The sequence below is a fragment of the Pseudonaja textilis genome, chromosome 5 (genome assembly GCF_049901715.1).
Source record: "Pseudonaja textilis isolate UNSWEBS1 chromosome 5, rPseTex1.2, whole genome shotgun sequence".
In the NCBI taxonomy this organism is placed as follows: domain Eukaryota; kingdom Metazoa; phylum Chordata; class Lepidosauria; order Squamata; family Elapidae; genus Pseudonaja; species Pseudonaja textilis.
The window spans coordinates 50,396,731-50,419,666 of NC_141994.1; the positions used below are offsets into that span (position 1 = coordinate 50,396,731).

The 22,936-nt window shown below is 41.2% G+C and overlaps 1 protein-coding gene across 1 annotated transcript; it reads left to right on the plus strand.

The window, feature by feature from the left end:
* Positions 1 to 1,894: 1,894 nt before the first annotated feature.
* Positions 1,895 to 12,109, plus strand: MB (myoglobin). Its single transcript, XM_026695562.2, has 3 exons — positions 1,895 to 2,417; positions 5,448 to 5,670; positions 10,119 to 12,109. Exons 1-3 carry the CDS (start codon positions 2,323 to 2,325, stop codon positions 10,263 to 10,265), a joined length of 465 nt encoding a protein of 154 aa, XP_026551347.1. The 5' UTR covers positions 1,895 to 2,322; the 3' UTR covers positions 10,266 to 12,109.
* Positions 12,110 to 22,936: the final 10,827 nt, after the last annotated feature.

Consider the following 22,936-nt stretch of genomic DNA (forward strand, 5'->3'; position numbering starts at 1 on the left):
TCAAGTTTGGTGTGATTAACCTTGAGTTTGTATCTATTGTTTGCTTTTGTATTGTTATGGTTGAAGCTGAAGTATTCATTTGCAGGTAGGACATTGCAATGTATGATTTTATATATTATACTTAGATCGGACCGAAGTCGGCATAGTTCTAGGTTTTCTAGGTCTAGAATTTCAAGTCTGGTGGCATAAGGTATTCTGCAACGAATAGAGGAGTGGAGAACTCTTCTTGTGAAATATTTCTGGACTTTTTCAACTGAGTTAATATCAGATACATAATGTGGGTTCCAGACTGATGAGCTGTATTCAAGTATTGGTCTAGCAAATGTTTTGTATGCTCTAGTTAGTAGTGTAATATTACCAGAGAAAAAGCTACTTAAGAACAACTCTTAATGCCTTTTTGGCTGTGTAGTTACCGTGGGCTCTAGCACTTAGATCATTAGAGATGAGTACTCCAAGATCCTTGACAGAGTTTGGATCAACAAGGTCTTGACTATTCAGCCTGTATTTTATTTTCTGATTTTTTTTTTTGCCAATATGTAAGACAGAGCATTTGTTTGTTGAGATTTGAAGTTGCCATTTGTTTGACCATTCTGATACATAGTCGAAGTCTTTTTGAAGGGTAGTAGTATTGTCTGTGGTGTTGAATAGCTTTACATCATCAGCGAAGAGAATGCAGTTGCTCTTAATATGATCACAGATGTAGAGTATGAAGAGAGTTGGTCCTAGAACACAGCCTTGGGGGACACCATTGTTGACAGGTACAGAATTTGATAGAATGTTCCCAATTTTGACAATTTGTTGTCTTTTTGACAGGAATGCTTCTATCCAGTTATGCAGGTGTCCAGAGATACCATAAGATTTTAGTTTTAGGAGTAGTTTGTCATGTACCACTGGATCAAAGGCTTTAAAAAAGTCTATGTAGATTGCGTCTATTGCTTTGCCCTGATCCAGTTGTGTAGTCCATATGTTTTTGCAGTGTAAGAATTGCAGATTACAGGATAGTTTTTTTTTTCCTGAAACCAAATTGTTTATTAGAGAGTAAGTTGTTTGCTTCTAAGTGGAGGATGATGGATTGGTTAATAATTGATTCCATGACTTTACAGGTGATGCAGCATAAAGAGATTGGTCTGTAATTTTCAACTAGGCTGGGGTCTCCCTTTTTGAAGAAGGGCATGACCGTGGCTTGTGACCATAGTTTTGGCAAGGAGCTGGTCCTGAAAGATTTTTCAAAGATTATGCTTAGAGGTTCGGCTATGGCAGTGGATAGCTTTTTTAAGAAGTAGGCACATATTCTGTCCGGTCCAATAAATAGAGATGGTTTTAGATTGCATAGTGCTTTTTCAACATTGTCTTCTGTAAAATTGATATGTATTAAAACATTGTAGTTGTCTGTGGTTTGACTAGGAAATACTGGGCATGATCCACTGCTGTTTACAAATACTGAGCCAAAGAATGTGTTAAAGAGGTTGGCTTTAATCGTGTCGTCGTTGCATATGTCTTCTAAACTCTGGGGCATTGGCTGAAAGTGAATAAGGTCAGACATAACTGAGCATAAAACAGAATTGGAGTCTGTTGATTAACATGAGATGGGACCCCTTGATTCTGGGACCCTGAAGGTTCGATTGCACATCTCCTGGAGGTCCAAGACTAATGTGATTTTTAATTTTAATTAAGGGAACTTGGAGAAAGCGTCTGAACATTTTATCAGCCCTGTGAGATGGGAGTATCTAATTACATTCCCTCACTAGTCACCTCCCTTCCTTCTGAAGGAACTATTTTCAGCTACTCTTAATGTTTTAAAAAGTTATCTGTATTTTCCTCCCCCTTGTCCACCGTGGTCTACTTATGATATAGGTCAGGCTCAGAAAATGGTGGTGCTGAGCGTTGTGGAGGGGTTCAGTTTCTTATGTGTTCCATGGTGCTATTGATCACTGATCTCCCTTGCCATGTGTGTTTTTAGCTGTCAAAGATAAAATGAAAAATTGGAACATCTTTTCTGTTCTTGGATTGGGTGTTGAATACCAAATTCCTGGCATTGATGCTTGGCAGTGTCCTTTTTGTGGGACTTAAAACCTTAAGTGCCAGTCTGATACCAGAGTCAGCAATTATTTCATCGAGGTCTGCCACAATAGCACCCGATTCAAAGTAGCTTTCCACTAAGAGTTTGACCAGAGTGACCTAGAGCGGAGTTGTCAAGTGATAGGTGTCAATCTATAGTCAGCTTATTAAACCAACAGATCTCTCTGTTCAACCCTCACTCGTGGAAGAACACCCGGACGGTCTGTATCTCTTTAGCTAAAGGCTTTTCATTGTCATAATATTATGGGGCTCACCGAGCAGGAATGGCAGAAGGTCATGGACATCTGGGACAAAGTGGAACCGGATCTCTCTTTGCATGGTCAGGAAGTCATCATCAGGTAAGCAGAAAGTAGGAGTGGAAATCTGAGCAGCAACAATCCCAACAAGCTGGCATGGTGGTGATTTAAGAATCTGCTTGGCATGTGGTTTGAAACTAAACATTACAGAAGCAGAGAAAAAGAGATGCAAACTTGCTGATAAGCTGGATATTATTTTAATTTTGTTGTCCTCAATTTGTACTGACTTCTTTATTAGATAAGCCCTTGGGGGGTGGGGGCGCAAAGGCTTCCAAAGGAGTTTAATCTGTGTTTGAGTGAATGATTAATAATAACAGTGCCTTTTCTCCTTGCTGTTTTAAAGTGCTCTCCATCCATTCTTGAGTGGGCACAGAACTGTGCTAACATAAAACTTGTACCTCTAGACTAGAGCCACATCTTAGACTGCCTTTTCTTTTGAGTTCCTACCAAATGGATCTTGGCTGATTTGTGCATCATTCATTATGGACAAGGTGGGAAAACTAACAAATAAGTAACAAATGCCCAATTAACATTATTATTCTCTAGACAATGCAGTGAAACAAAAATCAGGGTACCCCATCTAAAGGGAAATATAAATTTCAAAATGCCATCAGCATAAATTAACAAGTGTTAACAATGTTAGGATTATGCTGACAAACATTCCATCTCTTTTTCCCCAAATAAAACAGTACGGCTCTGTTCCATCTGTTGGGATAAATGTTGGGATCAAAAATAAGGAAGCTAGTAAATGATGGGGATGAAAAGAACCTAGGAAACATACAAAATGCCAACAGTGAAGGGAAGACTTGGAAAATAAAGGGTTGTGTTTTGAAACTGGCTTGTGATCAGTTTGGAGTGTGCATGGCCATGATTTTCAATATTTGCAAAGCACACCTTTGCTCAGCTGGCTGCACTGTCAGATTCATGAGTGGGTTCATGAAAGAAGATTCATCTTCACATACCATCTTCTGTATAATTTGGAACAGTAGGAGCAGCACAGATAGGCAATATTTGGGCAATGGCAATGACAGTTGGAGGAAATTGGTAGCAGTGGGGAATAGTACAAAAAAAAGGTCACTGAAGATAATACCAGTCCTGTGTGTTTTCTACCCTCTGGCTTAAGTAGCAGAAGACAGGGAGATGAGATACAAAATAGAATAGGATATAGAATATGCTTGTATTTTCCATTGATGGATGTATCCCAAATCATCACACTTATTTGATCTTTCACCAGCTCTAAATTTGGCCATGTCATTGTACATAGTTGACCCCTATCAACATTCCATTACACTATCAACTTGCTTAGCTGCTTTCCTTTTGTTGGTTTCTGTCTGTTTCCTGAACTTTGGTCACCCATTGAGCCGTAGGAAATTAATATCTGAAATTTAGATATTTAGATATTATTTATAAGACAGCTTAGTTATAAGTGATAAGTGTTCTGCCAGTGAAAACTGGCTCCTGAGCTTCATTTCCAACTGCGATTGCCTCCTGCAACCCTCTGCCAGGGAAAATAAAGCTTGGGAGGGCCATGTGTGGCCCTCTCAAGCTCCATTTTCACTGGCAGAGGCACTGCAGGACAGTTTCCAGGGTGGCCCAATGGACCAGAGTTAAGTACCCTGGATCGGGTCTGCAGGCCTTGAATTTGACACCCCTGCCCTAAACAATAACCTAGATAATAACTAGAACATATTTTCCAAGTGGCAATAATCCTGCTTATGGTGCTGGTTCTGTTAATATAATTGCATTATAATAATAACATATAATTAGAATTGGAAGGGACTTTGTAGGTCATCTAGTCAAATCCCCTGCCCAAGCAGGAGACCCTATACCATTTCTGACCGATGGCAGTCAAATCTCTTGTTGAAAGTCTCAGGTGATGGTGCTCCCACAACTTCCGAGGGCAAGCTGTTCCATTGGTTGATTGTTCTCACTGTCAGAAAGTTTCTCCTTATTTCCAGGTTAAATCTCTCCTTGTTCAGTTTCCATCCATTATAAGGAATAATCTGACCTTCAGGTGCTTTAGAAAATAGATTGACCCCTTCCTCTCTGTGGCAGCCCCTCAAATATTGGAAGACTGCTATCATGTCTCCCCTGGTCCTTCTCTTCACTAGACTAGCCAAGCCCAGTTCCTGTAACCATTCTTCACTTTTGTTTCCAGTCCCTAATCATCCTGGTTACTGTTCTCTGTACTTTTTCTAGAGTCTCAAAATCTTTTTTATAATGTGGTGACCAAAACTGGATGTAGTACTCTAGATGTGGTCTTACTAAGGCTTTATAAAGTGGTATTAGTACCTCACTTGATTGAGTGTATCCCTCTGTTCATGCAACTTAGAATTGCATTAGCTTTTTTGGCTGCTGCTGCACACTGTTGGCTCATATTTAGCTGGTTATCCACTAAGACTCCAAGATCCCTCTCACAGTTACTGCTATTAAGCCTGCTTTCACCTAGTTTATATATGTACTTTTGGTTTTTCTTGCCTAAGTGTAGGACTTTACCTTTGTTTACATTGAATTTCATTTTGTTAAATGATATTTAACAAAGAGATTGTTATGAATACACATCTATGTAATTTAACATATTTAAGCATGATCACCACTATTGATTTTAATAGTCTCAGGCATGCCTAAAATTATAGCTACATAATTTAATCAAAATTATGTGCAGGGTTTCCTTTATACTGTGATCCATAATCCTACTGAAATTGTCTTTTGAATCTATGCAGCTGCTCTTTTTTTTTAATGTTTGTTGAAGTCTGAAATGAAAGGTGAACATTTCTTTTTTTAATACTCAAGGGATGAGATAAGCTGGAGGAGAGTCACGCAACTATGAATGAGTTCTAAAAATGGAACTATGAATGAGTTCTAAAAATGGAAATCCCACTCTCCAAGGATCCAGTGAAAGGGCAACTCTCATAATTCATCAACTTACTATACCACCTGAGTAACTTATGTAAACAGGGTCTAATATACTGTAGGTATCTAAAATGTGTCTGTATGCTTAACTGATATAGGTGGTTAAAGACTCAGCATCATTGACTTGGTTCTTCCTGAGTTTCTCTATTTAATTCATAGGATGTTCCAGAACCACCCTGAGACTCAAGAGCGTTTTGTCAAATTCAAAAATTTCAAGACTCTGGAGGAGATGAAGAACTCAGAAGAACTCAAGAAACATGGAACCACTGTCCTCAGTGCTTTGGGTAAAATCCTGAAACAGAAAGGGTCCCATGAAGCTGAACTGGCACCACTGGCACAGACTCATGCCAACAAGCATAAGATTCCAGTCAAATATTTAGAAGTAAGTATGATGGTGCCCAGTCATGTATACCAAAAGAGCTCATTATTAAGCAGAAAAGCAAAGGTTTGTATTCTGAGCATGGGTAGGCCTGCTTACTAAACTTTAGAACGGATATAGGAAGTTTAAAAGGGCAATTTAGAAGTATAATGTTGACAAAAATCATCTTTCAAGGGAAAGCTTATTTATTTGTCATCAGATGATGACATTACAGGGCTGACAGCATCTTTTTGACCTTGGTTGATCTTCTCAAACAAAACATTTAGTAGTTAAAATTAAACTTTTTGACCACTGGTGCTAGCCCAGCTAGAGCAGCGGGTTGGACTAGAAAACCTCCAAGGTCCCTTATTCTACATTCTAGATAGAAAGAGAAGTAAATATATCAAGCCAGCTGCCAAACCATCTAACTTAGTAGTGGCTGCCCATACAGTGAAGTCTTGCCCTAGGAAGATAAAATTAATATTGAATTTACCAAAATTTGTTCAGAAATCATCAGATGATCACCCCTGACAGTAGATATTTCCAAATAAATGCTAACTATGGATTATCCAAGTAGAAGCTGGACAATGCAGTCCCTAAAGGAGAATATTTGCAGCTCACGATTGAAACGAGGAGTTCTTGGTGCTCTTTGTGCTTGTTTGTTTTCTTGCAGATGTTTCATTAACCAAACTAAGTAATATTATCAATGCTAATGACTACACTGATAATGTTACTTAGTAGGGGTAATGAAACATCTGCAAGAAAACAACCATGTCAAGAAAGCACCAAGGATCCCTCAGTGCTGCCCCTCTTATTTGATTGAATTTGCTGCCCTTCAATTAATAAAAGCAAAAATGAAAAAAGAGAAAGGAAAGAACAAACAGCTTTAATTTCTAGTAGTGGAATAGCAGACTAATGTCCATTCTGGTTTAATAATAGTTCTAATTTGTTGCACGGGGAAGCAGACCCCATTTGAATAAACCGGTTCAATGTACATTATTGAGGATTCAGTTAACATGGCATAGTGATTAAGTATTGCATTATAATCAAGGGGACCTGGGTTCAAGGCCATTATAAACCATAGAAGCTCAATTTTGGAGGGAGACATAGATTGCCTTTTGCTAGTAGAAAAAGAAATCAGATTTAAATCTAACAAACAAATAAGTATGCAATGACACTACTTGAAAGATGCAGTTCAATAGTGAATATATAAAATAGTTTATCCATGGTCAAAAAGTCCAACTTTATATTTCCCCTTTTTGCTCTGCACAATCTTGACCTTTAAATCATCTCACGGACTTTGATCTTTTGTTACTCTTTGGCATTTAGAAGACGTCTTCAAAGGTTTCACCAGCTTACTTTGCAAGCCCCATAAAGAAACATTGTCTGGGATTTCTTGTTGTTGAAGATGTTCCATGTCCTTGATTAGTCTATTGTATTTTGGTAATCTCAATTTTGTTTTCTTCCATGTCTTTAGGTCAGGTAAAAGGGTTTTTAAAAAAAGTTTTTATTGTTATCTTCTAAAAGTTTATCCCTTGAAATCTGTATCCTTTTGGAGACACTAGTTACAGGTAGCACTTGACATACGACCACAATTGAGCCTGGAATTTATGTTGCTAATGAAAAATTTGTTAAGTGAGTTTTGTTCCATTTCACGAGTTTGAAGGGTCACTAAACAAATGGTTGTAAATCAAGAACTACCTGTACTATTATTTCAATCAATGTTTGAAATTCTTTAAGATGGTATTATAGCCAATCTAGCCATTTTAACTCTTTTCTGTTTGATCATTTAGTTCCCCTTGGTGTCCATTTGCAAATTTCATTAAACCTCAGTTCCTATTATGGAGTTAGTTCTATTTCAGTTGTTTCTAATGAGTATATTATTCAATTGTATACTGTTTTTTCTTCTTCAAATCATAGAGTAAAAATAATCAAATCTCTCTGGTCTCCAAATCCATTTAAAACTTTCTTAAATTAATAACTTTTTTTTTGCTTTTTGCTATATTATTTATATATTCTTTTAAAGTCTTAAGTGACGAAAGTGTCCAAAAAGTGCTTTTTTCAAAAGGCAACTGGACTTTCTGGTTTTTCTTTGAAGACTGGTTTAGCTTCTTATCCAAGAAGCTTCTTCTTTCCAGAATGTCCTCTTGAAAAAAAATCACCTTTGGGAGAACCATGACCTGGATGACTGAGAATCTCCCAAGACATTTTAAGTTTCTGCTTAAAATTTCTTAAAATCCACAGAAGGTAAAACATACCAAGTACCAAATTTTCCATTTTGAACTCTGCAATACCTATAAAATGGCTAAACTGACATGTCTGAATGTGATTAGAAAGGGAGTTTGGTTGACTTAGCCTTCTTATGAAAGGCTTTTCTCGTTGCTGAGAGCAAAGATGTCATCTCTTTTGCCTCCCGGTGCTCAAACCTGTGGGAGACTGCTGATACAGAGCACTCTTGAGCTATCTCCTGATCTCTTGCTCTCTGGAGAGATTTAAAGAACCGGTCTACTTGCCAGTCTTTCATTCTTCACAGTGGTTGTCTCTGCTTATTCGCAGAAAGAAATGTGAGATAACTCACACTGGAAGCCCAGCTTCTTGTCTCTTTTGAATAAAATATTAAAATATTAATATATGTGTAAACATAAAACACACATTTAAAATCACCATAACACCGCTAAAATGTAATGAACACTTACTCCTACATTTCTTTCCCATACTCGGCTGTGTAAAACCCAATAGGAAGGTTTGCAATCTTTTGGAAACTTGTTCCAAAAGATAATGAAATATTGAAAACCTTTCTTTTTCTTTTTCCTGGACAAGGTTCAGTGTGCACTTCTTAGCTACCAGATTAGAAAGAAAGAACAGAGAGAGGAGGAATGCATGGCTCAGACCGATGATCTATTTTACAAAGCTCACTTAACTTCAGGAATGAGATAAATCACATTTCTAGTTAAGGAGGAAAATGTTAAAGAAGTGTGAGTACTATTTCCTATACTGTTTCCACAACAGAGAAAGTAAGAGGATATATATATATCTATTATTCTGCTTGAAAAACATTTTTAAAGTGTTTCTTCAAGTAGCTGGTACAAATTTCTTCTAGCTTTGCAAATTTTCAAATACCCAAGAAGTAACAAAGGAGCAGGTATAAAGCAGAATGATTCATGAATGCCAGAGGTTTTTGCCTGGACTGCTTTAAAATAAAATTACAGCTTATTTTCAACCAAAGGGTTTGAATAAAGAAATGTTTTAATTAGGGGTGGCATGATAGCAGTGTTCCAGTATTTGAGAGATTGCCACAAAGAGGAAGGGGCTTTATTTTCCAAAGCACCCAAGGGCAGGACAAGAAACAATGGGTGGAAACTAACCAAGGAGAGAAGCAATCTGGAATTAAGGAGAAAATTCCGAATAGTGAGGACAATTAACCAGTGGAACAGTTTGCTATCACTCTGTGGAGGTTTTTAAAAAAAGAGACTGGAAAGTCACGTGTCTAGAATAGAATAGGGTCTCCTGCTTGAGCAGACAGTTGGAGTATAAGACCTCCAAGGTCCCTTCCAACTCTATTTTGACTGAATTGTTTCAAGCTTCAGTTTACATCAGTGTTTTTCAATCTTAGCAACTTGAAAATGTGTGGATTTCAACTTCCAGAATTCCCCAGCCAGCCATGATAGTAATGCAAGATACTATATGCTACTTTAAATAAGATTTATGCCACAGCTTTTCAACTCAGGAGTAATAGTATTATTAGTGTATGTATCCCGCTTCTTTAATTCAGTTACATAAGAACAACTAACAGGGTACCTTAATTGTCCCGAGGAAAGGATATTCTGTTCTTGGCAACCAAGAAGAGGCTGTGAATCTGCAATAACATCAGTCTTGATCACAGGGTATGCAGTAGAAAGAAATGCATATTTCTTAATTCTTTCTTACAAGGAAGAAATAACGCTTCCCTTTACTAGTGGCCCTGGACAAGCAGTAACATATAGATCAGTGAAGTAAAGCCTTCTAATGTACTGAACCTCCTTAGAGATCATTTCATTCAACCACAAAGAATGCATGAAGTTTCAATATGCATCTCTTCAGTTGTCAATTGACTACAAATCGCAGCATCTTTCATATCTGTTGGGAATTTAGAACATCCTTCATTCTGATAGCCAAGAGTAAAAAAGCTGTAATGCTGCAATATCTAGAGAACCTTATACTCTGTCCCACCAGAAATGAATGAAAAATGGATGAGCAAACCTTTGACTAAGGTCTGAGACATTTACATGTTAAGAGAAAAATGTTAAATATATATTGTTTTTTATTTTCTTCTTTCTTGCTCTGACCAAAGTTAATGTAAAGCTATCATGTTTGCTGCTTTGATGTTTGACATTTACTTGCCATTTTAAGAACGCTCTCACTTTCTGTCTCTTCCCCCACATCCTTTTTCTTATCCCTTATTTCTCTATGCCACCACTGATATTCTTATATAGTTCATTTCTGAAGTCATCATTGGTGTCATTGCTGAAAAACATTCTGCAGATTTTGGGGCTGATTGTCAAGAGGCAATGAGAAAAGCCTTGGAGCTGTTCCGGAATGATATGGCCAGCAAATATAAGGAACTTGGGTTCCAGGGCTAGTAAGGAAAGAAGATGTCTCCACTGAGAAGACTTAGTGTGCCTAGGTGTGTTTAGGAGAATATTTTCATGTCATCACAAGAAAATAGCTTGAATAAATAGAATTTTGTTAATGCTACACTTGAAGATGGCAAGGTATATTGTTCAAAATCTCTAATGTCTACTAAGGCCATTTTGGCTGAGACTTAAAGGAATAAAACCAATACATTTGTAGGATATCTAATGAGGTCAAGAAGGAAGTTTAAAGGCTTTAAAGGGCTAGAAAGGTGTGGGTGATAGGACTGGATATGTAATCATTACACCACTTTTTAGTTCAGTGGGATGTTCCACAAAATCACTACCTATAGCCAGACAAATAGGGAAGGAGAATTGGGGAGCGGATACCATTCTGTGTTCCTGAGATCGTAAATGAGATCTCCCTTGGTGTTCTATATGTAATTAATGGGATTAAAATTGCATTAAATTTAGAGTTGCCCATTTTTGTATAGGTATGATTCTGATACTACTCAACGGTGAAGCACATCCCTTTGCCTAAAACAATTCTATGCTACTGCTGCAACTTTAAGTGTGATGGAAAACTTGCCAACTCCATGTGTGGCTTGGGTTATCAACTGAGATTCCTTTTGATCTTCCGCACTTAATAAAATATTAATTATGTATAATAAAAACAGTTGCATGTACTCTTTACATATTGTCTAGTTCACAACTGGCTCTATGATGATATATTAGTATTCAGAAACAGGAAAAGTGAAAATGTTATTCAGGAAAGTGAATGAAGATAAGTTCCTGACTGGGATAAACAATAGTATAACTTGCTATTTAAATTGACTTGAATGGAAAGTCCTACCTGATTATTGCTCTGTATATTGTACAAGATTTTCCTTTCACCTGTACAAGCAAAGTGTGGGGGGAGGCATATCAGTATTTCTACTGGCTAGGGTCAAAGTAAAACTACAAGTAATTTTGTAAAATCAAAAGCTAGGAAATCCATAAATCAATGACTTTCAAATTGTGGTTTATGGAGTCTATGGAGGTGACCATCTCAACCTTCCCATGTTCATGGATCCAATCCAATTAATTGCTTCAGCTTGTTTTCTTTAAACCCCAAGAGATAATAGGTGGGAATCCATTTTCTTCCTTGGCCCTAACTTTGTGAGCTAAGAGTTAAATGGTTTATAAGAATGGATTATTACTGAAAAGTAGCTCATTCAACCATACAAGTATCCAAAAGTATGAGGCTAAAGTTTTGGACTAGGAGTAGGATGGTCTAGTCCTTCATGAGCTGTAGAAACTCTCACAAGGTTGCTGTTGTGAGGGCAAATAGGAGGAGGGAGCAGTATGAATACCACTTTGAACACCTGTAGAAAAATGTGTGTACGTGTGCTGGGGGGGTATAAATCTAACAAATTTAAGCTCAAAAATTCAGAAACTGACAAGAATGAAGAGATCCCAACTATTTCTACTGACTATTGACAAGCAACTTCTGTTTCAAAAATGCAAACAAGAAATAATATGATGAATGTCTAAAAATGGAGATTACATTGAACTGAATCTCTCCTTATTCCTAATTTATTTTTATGCTATGTTCTATGTTAAAATTAAGAAAATGTCTAGTGATGCTTCTGGGAGAAAGGAGTCAGTAAGTACAAGTGGTATGTTCTACTCTGATCCATGCTTGGATTAGTATGTCATGAGAAGACACTAGAAACCAGAGGAAGATAATTTTGTCTATATTGAAATCTCTTACAAACTATTCTTCTTTTTGTTATGTGAAAGACTAGCTTCCTGCATCATGGTCAGAAATGTGAAAACTCAGCAAATTAATAAAAAAAACCAGTCCACAATAATGAAGGTTTGTTTGTTTGCTTGTTTGTATTTTAAAAAAGGGATTGTTGATGTCAACTTCAAAAAAAATGGTTTTCTTCTTCAAAATTCTCTCAAACCTCTAAAAATGCAATTTTTAATGGAAAATCTATGTTTATTAATTAATTATCAGTAGTCTTATGGCTGTATTAAAAAATAAAAGTAAAATAGAGAATCTAGTTCCAGGGTAAAAGAGATATAATACCACAATAATAATTAATATGTGATAAATACAAAGATTTGACATCAGATAAATACATCACTTTACAGGATACTCTGATCTGTTTAATATAACAGGTTCTTAGCTAAGCTGTCTGCCTTAATTGGAAACTTAACTCTGTTCATAATGAATACATTAGAGCTCAGGAGGAAATAGGACAATCATGACTCAGACCCTAGCGGGCTCTTCTTTCAAGTAGGGATGTTAAATATCAAGTCAGGGGTGTCCAACATTGGCAACTTAAAAACCTTTGGACTTCAACTGCCAGAATTCCCCAACCAGCATGGGTAACAGAATGGCTGGCTGGGGAATTTTGGGAGCTGAAGTCCACAGGTCTTAAAGTTGCCACCCCGATCTAAACCTAAGAGGGGCATATAATTGTCAGTCAACCAAACATAAGCAATATTTCTGATACTGAGGTACCACTTATACATGTCTTCTCATGATATCGCAGGTAATGGAAGCACCCATGTTTAGCCATGTAATCCAACAACTCAAATCTTGCTCTAGAATGAATATCAATGTAATGAACATTGTTGTAAACACTTTGATGATTATTTCCTAAAACTATTTACCCAGACAATACACTGTTGAACTAAAAATGGAATTTTGTATAGTATAAAGTAAAAAATGTTATGAAAAAAAAAGAATTGTGTCAAACACATTGACAGGCATTTTTCAAATGAAAAAATAGTTTTCTTCTTAGCAATCAATTTAAAGATCTACTTTTTTTGCCAAAAATTCCATGTCAGTTTGGGCATTGATATCAAAGAGTCTTTGTTAAAAAAAATTCCTTGTGTAGGGGATAGTTGAAATTGTACTGGGCAGAAAATCCATGCTGTGAAATAACTTTGGTAAGTCAGCTTATCCAGGAATTGGACTGAACCATACTTATCTGCTAAACATATTTTGAGTACCCTATCTGGGTCCATTGAATGGATCATCTGAGAGTATGTGACAAATTTAAGTATTGATTGGCTATGTATGGAATGGATACCTGTTTCTGTTCTAACAGTTCTAGTACAGTTCCTAGTACAGGTCTCAAAAATGTGGACTTGTTCAAGTCAGATAGCTTTTCTAAGGCCCCACAATTCCATATCATAAATCAACATTGTGACTATTTTCCCCTGAATATGTTCAATACAAGGGTCAAGGTATTTGGGTAATTATAATTAGTTCATTTAATCTTTAAGTATTTACCTTGGCCCTTACCAAGCTTTAAAAAAAAGATTGACACATGACCCTGTGTTGGTAAAAACCACTTCTAAATCAGTACAAGAATTCAATTGTTCAATAGGCTCCCTATTTATACGTCAATTATATTTCATGCCCTTTTTGCTACATATCATCATTTTAGAGTTTATTTTATCAATGTTTTAAGATGTAAGAACCTAGTAGGTATTTAGCATTTGCAATAGTTTTCTCAGGCCTATTTCAGAATGAGCCATTAGAATCATATCATCAGCAAAGAAAAGGATATTAATACATTTATCCTGAATCTTTGGAATATGACTATCTGACATAGAAGTTAGAACTTAGAATAACTTTATTGTCATTTTGAATGTACACTAATTGGCATATATTAAAATGAAATTTCATTGCATACAGCTCTCAAAGAGTTACCACCTCCAATATACACTACATAAACATGACAAAATAAATAAATAAATACAAAATTATGCATATACCCACATATATTATATGACATGTAGAAACAACATAGTATGATTACCTGGGGTGTAGCACAAAAGCAACAAAGTCACAAAAATAGCTAAAGTCCCTTTAATTCCTCCAACTTGGCCCCAATGTCCAGTTATCCTTGGCTGGAGATCAAACTCTTCCAAAAACAGTCTACAAAGGGAAGGAATGCAGTCCGAACCCAAAGTACAGATAAATTAGAAATAAAAAAACCAACACAAACCACGCTGAAGTAATTAACACGACAGGCCAGGATAATAAATTGCAAACTTCCAAAAGATAATGAAGCACACACAGTTGGGAGGACGCCTGTTGTAGAGCGAAGGAACAGACGAGGCTTAGACCAGAGCATACTAGTAACAGACTTTATTCAAGGGAATAAAGGGTTGTCACGTCTGCCAACTAACAAGGCAGACTGCTAGCGAACAACAACGGCTGGCTCTGCTCGACAGCCGGCTTTTATAGCCGACTGTCAAATGGAGCCAACCAATGGGAGCTGCTGATGCTCCCGCCTAAACAGCGGACCTGGTTGGGAACTCCAACCAGTCCCAAAGACATAACACCCCTCCCCCCTAGCTGGGCGCATGCATAGTCTTTGAGGTATGATGGTGGACTTCGCTGGCGACCCGAACGTCGAAGCTCAGGGGAACTGCTGGTGGGTATTGAGTCCATGGAGCACGGCTCCGAGGCCGCCGTGGTGTCATCTTGGTTTGGCACTGGATCCTGGGAATGAGATGTCTCCCCTCGTTCGGGCTGGCTCGGCAGAATGTCTCGGTCTGGATGGTCGGTGCTCCTGCTGGGTGGATGCGATGGAGATTCGGGTCGGCAGTCTAGGTCCGTTCTCGGTTCACTCTGTTCGAATGGGAATGTCTGGTCCCTCAGGAAACTCCCTTCTGGAACCTGGGCGAGGACTCGAGGGCTGGCTGGTGGATTCGGCTCACCGCTGGTCCGGTCATTCTGCTGCCTGTGTAGTTGGTCCAGGTGCCTCCGCCACACGCGACCGTCTTCTAATTGGACCCAGTAGGACCTTGGACCGGTGATAGCCACGATCTGTCCCGGCACCCACAATGGATCCCCTGCATAGTTCCTTGCAAAGACTGGGTCCTGCAAGGCAAAGTCTCGCACCTGGCTGTCAGAACCCAAAGGGGTATCAGGGCAGTAATGAGGATGCAGCCTGTCAAGAGTAGTCCTTAAACGTCTCCCCATTAAGAGTTCAGCCGGGGATTTGTTAGTGCTAGTGCATGGGGTTGTATGCTGGCTGAGGAGAAAACGGGACAACTTGGAATGCCAGTTTTCCTGACCGAATCTGGCTAGCGCCTCTTTAGCCGACCTGACAGCTCTCTCCGCCATCCCATTACTAGCAGGGTGAAAGGGGGCCGTGAGGACGTGTCTGATGCCCAGATTCGTGACATACATGCTAAATTCGCAGGACGTGAACTGCGGCCTGTTGTCAGAGACTATCGTGTCTGGGAGCCCATGAGTCACAAAAAGTCGGGTCAGGGCTTTGACAACTGCCTGTGTGGTGGTCGTGGGGAGCAAGGCAACGTCTATCCATTTAGAATACGAATCCACGACCACCAAGAAAGTCTTGCCATGCACAGGCCTGGCCAGGTCGATGTGTAACCGTGACCATGGGGCATTGGCGCTTTCCCACTTGTGGGTGAGGCTGCTGGTGGGGCTGCCCTAGATTCCTGACAGGGTTTACAGGAGCTTACCCACTCTGCGATCTGATCGTCCATCCCGGGCCACCATACGTAACTGCGAACCAATGCCTTCATTCGCACGATACCTGGATGGCCCTCGTGCAGTACCTTCAGTATGGGCACGCGAAGAGTGGTTGGGATAACGACTCTGGTACCCCACAGCAGGCATCCCTGGAGTTTTGATAATTCCTGTTGACGTGTTTTAAATGGGACAAAGTCAACTGAACACTTTGTTTCCGGCCACCGCCTCCCCACCCAGTCCAGAACCTGGGCGATTATTTTATCCTTCTTGGAGTGTGCCGCGATGTCATCTGCAGTCACAGGTAGCTTAAGTTCGTTGACTTCGAAGATCGCGTGCACCGGAGCTGGGTCTTCAACTGGGGTCGGCAAGGGGCAGTGGCTGAGAGCATCTGCGTGGCTTAAAGTCTTACCGGGGCGATAGACCAGCTTGAACGAATAGGCCGCTAGGAACAATGTCCATCTAGTCATCCTGGGGGACAGTACTTGTGGAGTTTGCCTGTCCCCCGATAAAAGTCCCAAAAGTGGCTTGTGGTCGGTAATGAGTTCGAAATGGTGGCCAAAAAGGAATTCGTGGAATTTTTTGACTGCCGCTACTGCAGCCAGAGCCTCCTTATCAATCTGGCTGTAGTTTCTTTCAGTCATGGAAAGGGTCCAGGAGAAAAAAGCAATTGGCACCTCGGTGCCATTGGGGAGTCTGTGACTTAGGACAGCTCCTATCCCGAAAGGGGATGCGTCAGCGGTCAAGACCAAGGGAAGGCGTTGGTTGAACTGAATTAAAACGGCGTCAGAGGTGAGCAGAGATTTGATCGCTTTAAATGCATGGGATTCTTTGGGGCCCCAGTGCCACGGAGTGTCTTTATCTAATAACCTGTGTAAAGGTTCAGCGACTGAAGCTTTGTGTGGTAAGAATGAAGCGTAGAAATTTAATAAACCCAGGAAGGCTTGTAGTTCCGTTTTATTGGTAGGTGTGGGTGCCTCGTGGATGGCTTTTACTTTTGACTCCACTGGGTGGATGCCTGAGGCGTCTAGTCTATATCCTAAAAAGTCCACCTGTCTAGTGGCGATGGTGCACTTCTCCCGTTTGAGTTTGAGACCATGCTGTCTAAACTTCTCCAATACTGCCCTAACCCTCTGGAGGAGCTGGGGCCTATCCATAGCTGAGACCAAAATATCGTCAAAGTAGGGGACTACTCCTGGAAGACCTTGGAGAATTCTCTCCATTAGTGACTGAAAAATACCTGGGGCCACGCTAACGCCAAATTGGAGGCGTTTGCACCTGAATGCCCCTCTATGCGTCACTATGGTTTGTAAGTCTGCTGTGTGGCTGTCGACAGGGAACTGTTGATATGCCTGTGACATGTCTAGCTTGGCAAAAATGGTGCCGGGTTCGAAAGTGTGCAATAGGTGCTGGATGACTGGAACAGGGTATGCGCTAACCTGGAGATAATGGTTAAGTGTCGTCTTGTAGTCAGCACAAATTCTCAAACTACCGTCCTTTTTGAGTGGGGTGACTATGGGGGTCTCCCACTTGGCAAAATCTGTGGGTTTAATTACCCCTTGTTTGAGAAGTTTGTCTAGTTCCGCGTCTAATTTGGGGCGGATGGCGAAAGGTACTCTACAGAATTTCAGGCGGACAGGAACTGCCTGGGGGTCTACAGAGAAAGAGATGGGTGTGCCATTGTAGCAACCCAGCTCGCTACTGAAAACATTGGAATAGTCAGAGAACAATGTGTCTACATCAGAAGTTGAGACAGCATGAATCCCTGTTACATTAAGGCCAAGAGAGGGGAACCAATCTAACCCCAAAAGACTAGGGAGGGTACCATTAACCACCACTAAAGGCAAATGGCCTTTGAAGGTTTGGAATTTAACAAGGAACTTGCCTTTCCCGAGGACAGGGATGTTCTTGCCTTGATAGTCTCTCAGAGTGAGGTGGCACTTTTGCAGCTTGCTTCCTGGTCAGTCTGGGTTGAATCTTTTTCAGCGTATCCCAGGAGATGATTGAGAGCGCTGAGCCAGTGTCCACCTCCATGGTACAAGGTTTACCTTCTAGGGAGAGAGAGAGTTTAATTTTGTTAGGAGTTTGGGAAGTGTGGTTGGCGTGGTAACACGTGTAACAGTCTTCTACTTGCCTTTGGAGGCTAGGAGATGAAGGAAACTTCTGGGGAGGAGCGCGTGCTGCCTGGCAGACTCTTGCAAGGTGACCTTTCTTGTGGCAGTTAAGGCAACTGGCATTTCTAAATCTGCAAGATGCCCGGGAATGGGAACCCCCGCAGGTTAGGCACAAAGGGATCTGTTGTGGGCCACTGCTGTTTCTCTGTCTCGCTCCTACTTGTGGCTGTTTCAGTTGCTTTAGGCGATGGACATCTGCAATTTCAGAGGGGTCAGCTTCGCTCATCACCTCCTCTGAGTGGACGGTGGAAGTGCCAGGCTTTGGCGCGGTGCCTTGAATCTCAGCTGCTGACTGGACGGACAGTTCAGCAGCTAGGGCTTTCTCCACCGCTTGGGAAAGATTTAGATCTTTCCTGGCCAGTAGACGTCGTTGGAGTCTCTGATCTCTTACCCCGCAGACGAGTTGGTCAAGAAGCATGTCGTCTAAGTAGTTCTTGAACTCGCATTGAAGAGTGGCTGTCCTCAGGGCTGCCATGTACTGGTTGATGGATTCCCCCTCGGCTTGCTTCCTCATCCTGAACACGAAACGCCTTGCGATCTGTGAAGGTTTTGGGGAATAATGGTTAGAGAGTGTTTCCTGTATTTCGTTCCACAGGACGATTCTGATCTCATGTGGTGCGAAGAGTGCCGTGGCGGTGTCGAAGACCTCAGCCCCACAAGTAGCTTAGGAAGTATGACTTCTTCCTATGTTCCGCAGCATCAGCCAGACCAATGGCATCCAGGAAGTGATTGAAGCGGTTCTTATAGGAGTCCCATTTTTCCTCACTGGGTTTGAATGGTGGGAATGCCGGATTGGCATTCATTTTGGGACCCTCAGTCTCTTGGCAGAATAGGCTGTCTCTCTGGGTGGTCATGGCCCTTTGGATTTGCGCTTATTTCGAGCGCTGGCGGCTGCGGCTGCAGCGCCCAAGACTCACTCTGTGAGTTTCAGCCTCGTGAAGGCAGTTTAAATTTCGCGCTCTCTGTGCGCATTGGCGGCGGTGGCTAACAGCGCCGTACTAACTTCAATGACTTCAGCTCAGTGGTAACGGTTGAAATTCGCGCTCTCTTGGGGAGCGTTGGCGACTGTGGCTACAGTGCCGTGCTTCGCTTGCATGATTTGAATTCAAATGACAGCGGTTTGAATTACGCGCTCTTTTGCGAGCGAGGCGGCTGAGGCTGTCAGCGCCGTGACTTTCAGCTCCGATCGCAGCTGTTTGAGCTCGAGCTCTCTGTGAGCGAGGCAGCTACGATTCAACACCGTGGTTTCAGCTCTTTTGATTTTGGGTGCTTCTGGCTAGCCTGTAGTCAGATCCCATCCTCGTCGCCAGTGTTGTAGAGCGAAGGAACAGACGAGGCTTAGACCAGAGCATACTAGTAACAGACTTTATTCAAGGGAATAAAGGGTTGTCGCGTCTGCCAGCTAACAAGGCAGACTGCTAGCGAACAACAACGGCTGGCTCTGCTCGACAGCCGGCTTTTATAGCCGACTGTCAAACGGAGCCAACCAATGGGAGCTGCTGATGCTCCCGCCTAAACAGCGGACCTGGTTGGGAACTCCAACCAGTCCCAAAGACATAACAACGCCAAAACCCAGATAAGCCTTGACAAAGATAATGCACGCTTTGCTTCCAGCAAGGTGCTGTGTGCAAATGCCTTTCTTATATCCTGTTCTCCCAACTGCAACTAATGAAAGGGATCAGGGCCCTTTTCTCTTCCATAAGCCATGTTGCTCCCTTCTCCGTTCCTCCCTGCATGTCCTAAGTTGAAGAGGGTCTTCCTTTGTGTCTTCCTTTGAAGACCCAGCTGAACTGTGCACTTCCCCCATTTCTTCCACAGCCATCGGAGCCACATTCCCATTCCCTGTCAGTTCCTCAATCTCTCCCTCAGAATCAGACTCCAACAAGGGCATGACACATAATCTGGTTCGGATGTATACATGTACATGGTAAGAAAAATGAATCTTGCAAGGTTACCAGACAGAGGGCATAGGGAACAAAGCTGTTACACAATCTGGTAGTCCTGCAAGAAATACTTTGAAACCTGCTTCCAGAGGGGAGCAACAGAAACAGACCAGTGGTGGGATTCAAAAACTTTTACTACCGATTCTGTGGGTGTGGTTTGTGGGCGTGGCCACATGAGGGTGGGCATGGCTTTTCTTGCAACCCCCACCTGTTTTTGGGAGCTTCTTAGCCACAGAGGAGCCTCTGGGGGTGTTTTTCTCCCCTAAGGCTTCTCTGGGACTCTGGAAGAAAAGGAACAGAGCATGGGAGGGGCGCGCAGCACCCCTCCAAACTCCGTTTTGGGAGCTTCCTAGCCTCAGAAGAGCCTCTGGGGGGCTCCTCTGGGGTTCTGGAAGGCAAAAAATGGAGAGTGGGGCTGAACTCCTCCCTCCATTTTTTGCCTTCCTGGGCCTCAGCAAGGGAAATCCCGGCACAACTGTTTTTTTCTACAGCCAATTGTCGGGAGGGAAAGAAAAGACATTCACCTTAGGTGAATGTCAGGCGGACAGGTAAGCGAGCATCCGGGGTGACCTGATTGGGGGTGTGGTCAGCCATAAATTACTACTGGTTCGGTGACCCACTCCAAATTTTTGCTACTGGTTTGCCTGATCCGGTGTGAACTGGCTGAATACCATAACTGAAACAGATCATGAAGTGGGTGTGGGGTCCGTAACAATATTTGAGCTCTAAGCATGTAGCGCTTATAAGCAGTATCCTGAATTACAGGAAGTGAGCTTCCTATAATTTTCTTGGCTGTCCTTACCACTCTCTGTATGGACTTTCTATCTGAAGCACTGCTAATGTGAGACTAAACAGTGATGCAGTTTGTTCAAACGGTCTCAATTGTGCCTCTGTAAAAAGTGACCAGGACAGGAGGAGAAAGATGTGCTCTCCTCATCCAATACAGGAAATGCAGACACCGGTTTGCATGCTTCAGTAAGGATGATGTGTGGAGAGACCAGTTCAGATTGTTAGTTATCTGCACCCCCAGATACTTAATACTGGTTAAAAAGCACTGGGGCTAGAATACAGACCTCTCTAGTACAATTAAAGGTAGGCATACCCTTAGTTAGAAAAACATTTACAGGATGCTGTTCTGACCCAGCCTTACCAGAAGCAAGAAACAGACTCCTTGTCACAAAAAACTCCTCTTTATTTACCACTTGTGAATTAATTGCCTTCACACATCGAAAAGTCCAGGCAATAGTCCTTCAAAGAGTAAACTGTAGTAACAGACCTTATCAGTTCCTTGTGATAATTGCAAGACCATGAGTTCCCAGCCAAAAGTCTGCAAATTAAGTTCTGGCAGGCAGTCTCTGAGGTAGGAAACATGATGAGCAAAATCTTCAGAAATATGAACTGTTGTCTCCTATGAAAACCACTCCCCTTTCCTTCTATTTATTCCCCAGACAGGGAGGGGCCATTCAGCATCCATGTGTGCTTGCTTCCTGAGTCGACTCCTTGTCCTCCTAACCCCCTCTCCTAACAGTTCTGCGCATACATGCATCTGGAACAGGCCCCAGCTGTTCTTCCTCCTCACTCATATCAACCTCCAAAGGCAGCTGCCTCTCAGGTGGCTGGGAAATGTTAGACAGCCCTGGCTCTTTCTCTGCATCTAACACAATTCCTCCCCAACCTTGTCATTGTCCAACTCTGCCGCCAGCTTTGCTGGCAGCTGGGGACCACAACAAATACAGACTTCCAAATGCATGTTTGAGTAGAAAGTCTTAATCAACAGTAACAGTCCCAATTTAAATTTGCCAATTTATTTCACAAAATGTTTCTGTTTATAGAATCAATAGCTGCACAGAAATCTATATAAGTGGTAAACAGTTTATTGCCATTAGTTAGTTGTTTTATTATGTGTAAAATAAAACAATTGTCTATTGTGGAATGTTCTTGTCTAAAGCTAGCTTGTTACTCTATTAAGAGAATTCTTTCCATTACCCAGTCTTCTATTTTGCTCAAAATAAGTTTTGCATGCATTTTAGCCACAATTCCAATCAGGCTTATTGGTCTATACTTTTGGGGGGCCAGCTTTGTCTCCCTTTTTATATATGGGAGCCATAAGGGCAACTTATTTATATAGATGGGAGAAAAACCCTGCTAACAATGGGGGCCACCAATCAATATATGTCTTAAAGAATTCTGGGGGGCAAAACTTCTTCTTCAGGTATCTTATTAGACTTCAGCAGTTGAACAATACATTTGAGTTCTTTTATTGACACCTAGGGACAGGGAGGAAGGTTTTCAAAGGTTAGAGTATCAGTAACTTGCATGTATGGGGGGCCCTGGTTAGTAATAACTTCCCAAATATAAAATTTTCACAAACTGAAGCTGGGATAGGAATATTGAATTGGAATTTATGTTTTTTCAGTAAATCTGATACAATATTCCAAAAGAAAATTAAATGTGTCCATTTCACTGAAAATTTCAGATCTGGCTTTAATGGTTCTGTGACAGTTTTCCAGCTAATCTTACAATTCTTTACTCCATCCCACATTTAGCAATACTAATCAGGGCCTCCCATACATGCAAGTTACTTGCCTGCTGGGAAGGGAATATTTCAATCTCTCTAAATTCTTTCATTCTGGAACAGTTTATATTGGTTAGATTTTATAGTTTAACTTTGATCAACACCAGTGGTGGGATTCAATTTTTTTTACTCCCGGTTTTATGAGTGTGGCTTGGTGGCCATGGCATGGCTTGGTGGGTGTGGCATGGCGAGAGTGGCAGGAGAAGGATACTGCAAAATCTCCATTCCCTTCCCACCCCACTAACCTCCAGCTCTGTTCTCCTGTGCATGGCAACAAAAGAAGACCCAGCCAATCAGCTGGGACTTGGGAGCAGGGTTGGGATTCTACCAGTTTGCACCTATTCACTAGAACCAGTTGTTAACATTCTAAGCAGTTTGAAGAACCGGTTGTTAGAAGAAATTACTGGCCTAATCCTGTAAGGAAGGCAGGAAGGAAACATTCTGGTGTTGCTTAAAGAAACTGCCTCTCCGTTAACCCT